The 6,000-nt window shown below is 40.5% G+C and overlaps 1 protein-coding gene across 3 annotated transcripts in view; it reads left to right on the top strand.

Moving 5' to 3' along the window:
* Positions 1-2,176: 2,176 nt before the first annotated feature.
* Positions 2,177-6,000, top strand: part of rps6ka2 (ribosomal protein S6 kinase, polypeptide 2) — a 176,113-nt gene continuing 172,289 nt past the window's right edge. For 2 of the 3 annotated variants that reach the window (XM_047029940.1, XM_047029944.1), the window contains exon 1: positions 2,177-2,620. In XM_047029940.1, coding sequence (XP_046885896.1) covers positions 2,522-2,620 — 99 coding nt within the window. In that variant the 5' untranslated portion in view covers positions 2,177-2,521. The remainder of the gene's footprint in view (positions 2,621-6,000) is intronic. The other variant, XM_047029941.1, reaches the window with a different exon arrangement.

Raw genomic sequence — 6,000 nt, 5'->3', positions numbered from 1 at the left:
TAAACAGGCGAATAATTTTTACCGCAAAATAGAGGTGCACTTTCACAGGCGTTTTTTGTACATGCCGCGGAATACATAATTAGGCGCACTTTACGCATCCCCTCCCATCTCTTTTTGGGAAACTCCCACTTTCCCCATGACCCTTCCGTGAATGCATATGCATGACACGGAAAAGGGCATTTTGCCATTTTCAGTTGCCGCGACAGGCAGTCTGCGCTTTTACCTCAGTGCGGCATGTTTGTACATACCTCGCCATGCTTTTACGTGCAAATTACGAAACAAATACGCCTAAAGTGGGCCCAAAAGCGTTAGTACATGAGGCCCTCAGACTCTTGACTAGGCTAAAAAGAGTATGAACGTGACTAAAACTATTAAAAACTAAAATGACAGCTTGACAAAAAGACGAGACTAAAACTACAATTAAAACAGGCCGCCAAAAACAACACTAGTCTGTTACATATCAGTTGCGGTCAGATCAGATCTGAACCCACATAAAGATGAGGATGATTGATAGAGGAGAGGGGAGCTATCTCTAATGCTAATCAAAGCAGTGTCTTCTTACATAAGCTGTCAGGCTGCACATATCAGAGCTGCAGTTGGGTAAATGTGCTGATGTATCCTATTCTCAGTCCTAATAACCCTACCGTGCCCCCAGCTCACCAAGGCCTTAGTTAGTGCAGATGTACTGTATGGCTGTAGACAGCAGATCTGTATGAAAACAGTCAGGAAGGTAATATACATTGTGAAGTACTGTGAATCTCCTTAAAGATCATTTTACAGACATGGGCTGAGTTGAGAAATTGTGATAACTTTCTTTTAGAACGGTCCTGTCTCTCCTACTCTGTACTGTTCTATTTTGTCAAGGAGATGATGAGTTGCCATTACAGCACACTGCCAGCCCATAATCTGTTCAGGTTAAATGTCACAGGTGTCATTGTGCTGTTTGTCTTTTGCTTCTCACTTCAGGATTCAATCTCACGTCCACTGACTCACTTTACTGACCACTTTTGTAAACATATTTCTGCCTGATTGCATGATTGCATGGATGGGTAGTTTAATACAGAGGAGTGTTTAAACAATTCAACCTGGTTACACATACTACCACTTTTCTTACTTTTGCAGCAGATAACATTTGCATCTGCTATCTTAAAAGTTAATAAAGAGTGATATTGAAATAAGGTTAAACCTGAAGAAAATTACAAATACTGCTATTACTATCATTTAAGTTCACTTCTTTTCTGCTCTAAATGCTTTGGTGTAGGGGCAACATTTGCCATCTGTTGGATTGAGAACAGCTGGTCTGCTGGTTGTTTCACCTGAGTGAACACCTCCTTAGAGCTACTAAGGCCAAATGAGAAAAGAAAAGGGGAGGATAGGAGAAAAATAGGCTTGATACAGATGTAAAGATATGAGAGGAGAGATATCCATTCTCTATGTTTTGATGATTCAGATGGTTTGGTTTGTCTTCTTAGTAATGTTAGTAGATTGGCTTTTTGTTGGTTTCTTATGGTGACTACCGACCTCTGACCTTCTGGTCAAGCAAAATCACTATGCTCCTGCGTGATGCATCAATATGCTGCCCTGCAACAGTGAGTATTTCTCCAATTTGCTTCCCTCTAACTGTACTCCAGAATGATGTTTCTGCTCTTTAGTTGTGGAAACCTATAGGCTGTCCTCAGACCATTCAATCAGATATTTTGGTCTAGGTTGATGCTTTAATTTTAGGTTTGGGAGTGATAAATGCTTTCATTGTGTGTCTGTAGTGCTTAAATGCAGCGGATAACAGATAAATATTTCTTTTTATAAGATCATTACTCCAATGAGTATGTAGACTAGTTTCATATCTCCAGCGCGTTTTTTGGGCTGAGAGACAAGCAGATGTGTTTAATTTACCGCACAGGCCTATTGGGCTAATCTAATTATATTCATATTTTATTCCTATTTATCAAATTCACCAGCGCCATTAAGATTACTGTTGCATAGCTCTGCATGAACTCTGTCGCTTATCTATCGTCATATCAACAGCCCTTTTTGGTAGCTGGGGGAAAATTCAGCAACATCTGGGAAAATTTCGCCAGCTGGTTTTCAATGCGCAAGGAGGAGGAGGAAGGCTGTCGTTCAACTGTGGCCAGTGGCAGTCACTGTGCCATCTGATTGGACGCAGAGAGAACTCGGAAGGAAGAACTGAACCCCCTACACGCGGTTACATCGCTCCATCGCACCGTCCTTAGGCAGCGAAACACAGCGAAACATTGCTTTACGCAGGGTTCTGTGGACAGCAAGTCACCGGTCCGGTATCTTTGCTGCATGCATGGGGAGAATTTCATATCAGAGCCTTTCAAAAGGGCACCTAAACAGTCAACAGGAAACACACCAGCTTTGTTTTATCCTCTGAATAATTCAGCAGTATGGATTAATGGACAGTGGAAACGATTACATCCCCGTAGTTACCCTGCAGACCTGGACTCAGGTATTGTGATTTACAACTGTTGAACAACAGGACACAGGACCAAATTGGAACATGGAAACAAACTCGCGAAAATTTTCCGTCCGGAGATGGTTTTCTGTATACCTTCATAAGAAATCACGATCCAAAAACTCTAGTCTCTGCAAATTAGAGGTTTGTATCGTATTCCATTGTTGGTGGAACTAGTTATACGTACTAGCATCTTGTAAAAATACACATTGTTTGGTTGTGTGCATGGCCAAATACTTGAATGTGTTGCGAATTGTATGTTTTGGTTTATTCAATTAATCACTATTAACACGTGTTCAGCCTGTCTGTTTCCGTTATTACCAATGTTGTTGTAGGTATGTCCTATTTTTAGCCGTCTCTTGATGAGGTTGGCCTGTTAGGTATTAGAGGCTGAGGAGTTATCCTCAGCTTGTAGAATTTCGACAGTGTACATATTTCTGAGGAAGATTGTGATAAATTACACCATATTAAAGAAGTATGGAACGCCGGTTTAATTTGTGGACTAGCTGTTGTATACTGTAGGTGCCTCACAGTTACTGCATCATTACAGCACTTGAAACAGTATGACAAGTGCAAGTCCATGGGTCAAGTCCTATATTGCAGGAGCATTGCTTCACTGATCTGAAACTGGTCTGACATGAGATGTACTTGTGATATATTGGCTGACATGTGACACCACAATTTGATTCCTGCTGGGAACACATGCTATGTGCTCCTGAATGACAACATGTTTGTGTGCAGAGTTTTCTTTATTAGTGTGTTTGCTGAAAGCAAAGACACGACTGTTACTCTGCATACTTATTGTTGGAATTCTGCTTCAGCAACTTCAGCTACTCAAACTAAAATGATTGTTACAACCACTTCTTCTGCTACTTCTACAGTTTAACAGTTCAGCTTTCAGCTTCTCCCGCATTGTATTTCAGCTCTTAGCTTTGTTAGATGATGCCATAGACTTATATACAGTAGACACAGCAAGCCTGCTCTTTCAAGATGGCGTCCCCATTCATATCTATGAAAAGTGCTCAGTGGCACAGTGAGGCAAGCGAGAGCGCGAAACGGACCGTTCCATCTTTCCAGTTCCGGCTCGTCCGGTCTTGCGCAGAATAGAGGCTTGCCTTCTTCCAAGCTCCGAGACTCGTGCACGCTTGCAACTAGCTGTACAGGTCATACTTTGCGACAACCAGTCGTGAGTGTGAGCTAAGACATTGCAGTCGAGTTAGAAAACTGTCAGAATGGGGTATAAGTCCGATCAGAAAGCAGAAACATCATGTGAACTTCACGAAAATCTATGCTATTAGTAATGTATAGTATTCCTTTCACTTGGTTTTCAGAATTATAGGCCTATTCTAGATGGAACATACATTCCACATACGACTCAGACTCACCAAATATACGTTTTTTTTTTTTGCTTTGTGTTTTTAGTATGACTGCTTAAGTATTGTGTCAGATTAAAGAAACTGTAAACTTGAATATCTGGCCCTGTCGTTGTTCTAGCTCTGCAAAGCGAGCTAAATAAAATAAGTCTATAAATACGTTACTATTATAATGATGATCTGTTAGTTTACTATTATTAGCTTAGTTACTTTTTATGCCATCATTGTGGTGTTAACTGACATAACGCTACATAACCATAACAATATTGTGCTTATCAGACATGATCTATTCATCTTTGTCTTTTCTCCAGAAGACGTCAACAATCTATAATGCCACGATTAAAATGCCATAACATGCGACAATATCACTTTTTATATAAAGCTATAATTGGGTTTGCCTGCCATTGGCAAGAGCACAACCTTTGTTCTCTCACATATATATTTCTTATTATTGTGATAATGCTGTTAAGCATTCTCACTATTGTTTTCCTGTTCCTCTTTATAATTGTTGAAATGCTGCTTCAGCATTCCAAGTATTGTTCTTTGAATCTTTAATCAGCATCTTCTTCTATTTCTTCCATGACACCTTTCAGTGCCTTCAAATCTTCAGCTATTAAAACCGTTCAGCAATCAAAGAATTCAGCAGTTTCAGGCCATGTGTGCTATGACCTTTCAGCTTTGTACCTCTTTTGCTTGAATTATTATAAATCAATATTCAAAATATTTTTAACATGGTTTTCCAATGGAGTTGTCTTTCAAATCCTCTCAAACTTCTTCTTCCTCAATCTTTCAGCTAGAGCCACCATTTAAACGTTAAAATGTTGACAAAACCCTAAACTATTTTTAAATAATTCAGCTTTTTGATATCTATTCAACTTTTTTCAATATCACTGATTATGTTTCATGACTTTTTCAAACCGTTTCTGAGATTTACATGGGTGTGTACGTGAAACCCTAGAGTGCAGACTAAAACGCTTAGAGTGGAGGGGACCTTTTGATGTCGTTGAAACAATATTTATAGTTTGCTAGCATTGCCATAATTTTCGCTCTTCATGCTTCGTTTTTGGATCAATAGATAGCAGGGCTCTCAACTTTTGAAGACAGGCAAGTGTGACATTCTCTCTCCCCCCCCCCTTCCCCGTCAGGGGGGTCAAAATTAATTAATTAATTGCTTTTTACCTGACATCTTTGAAAGGCAGCAATGATCAATGCATCCATGGCCAGGATATGATAATAAAATTACATTATTTTAAAAGTCAGAGGAAACAGGCCTATTTATGTCCCGCACTGGGTTCGATCTTGCCACCTCAGACATCCATAGCGCCGCCACTACCAACTACGCCAACGAAAAACTATATGGATATCCAGTGATGCGGGTGGCCTGTTACTTACCTGGGAAGTGAGTTTCACCGATACACACTGGCTACATCTATGAACTACTTGTTCTGAGCAGTTGACAGCAGTCAAGTTGTCATTGTTTGTGTCAAACAAGTTGTGAATTTGTTGTATTATTAAAACAGGAGATCATGACTGTGCTCAAAGTGATGCTCGAGCTCCAGCGGTTTGTTTTGAAGGTGAACAAAACTTTCGGAAGACGTAGCAGAATCACGAAAAATTACAGGATATGCTTTTTTTCCATTGGTTGTTACATTAAATCTTACTCAGATACAATGGTGCTATTTTCCGATTGGCTATTGTATAGACCCTTTCTTTTTTTGATTGGCTGAAAAGTGGCAGGCTCGATTAAGAACTCCAGGGGAGACGCGCTTGACTGCCGGTTCCATAGTGAAGTGGGGCGGCCAGAGGAATTTTGTTTGAGTGCTGCGGCATCCTAAATATATATATTTTTTTTTTCTTCTGCGTGACAAATACAATGTGTGGCGGGAGGGCGTGACTAAAGACCGAAATGAGTGACTGTCACTCTCAATGCATGACACTTGAGAGCCCTGAGATAGCTAATTTTGTGCTGGTCGTAGACAGTTGTCTGTGGAATCCAACAGACTTACACATTTGTTCAGAGCCGCACGAAAGCGAGACAAAGTCCAACTTGGGGTGAACATCAGCAATGACCTCACTTGGTCTGTTCACACGGACAAGGTTGTCAAAGCGGCCCGTAAGCGCCTCTTCTTCCTGAGGAGACAGAAGAAGTTT

Source organism: Hypomesus transpacificus, chromosome 11, assembly GCF_021917145.1.
Source record: "Hypomesus transpacificus isolate Combined female chromosome 11, fHypTra1, whole genome shotgun sequence".
Taxonomy (NCBI): Eukaryota; Metazoa; Chordata; class Actinopteri; order Osmeriformes; family Osmeridae; genus Hypomesus; species Hypomesus transpacificus.
Note: the sequence above shows the minus strand (reverse complement) of the source record. Positions and strands in the feature narration are given on the sequence as shown.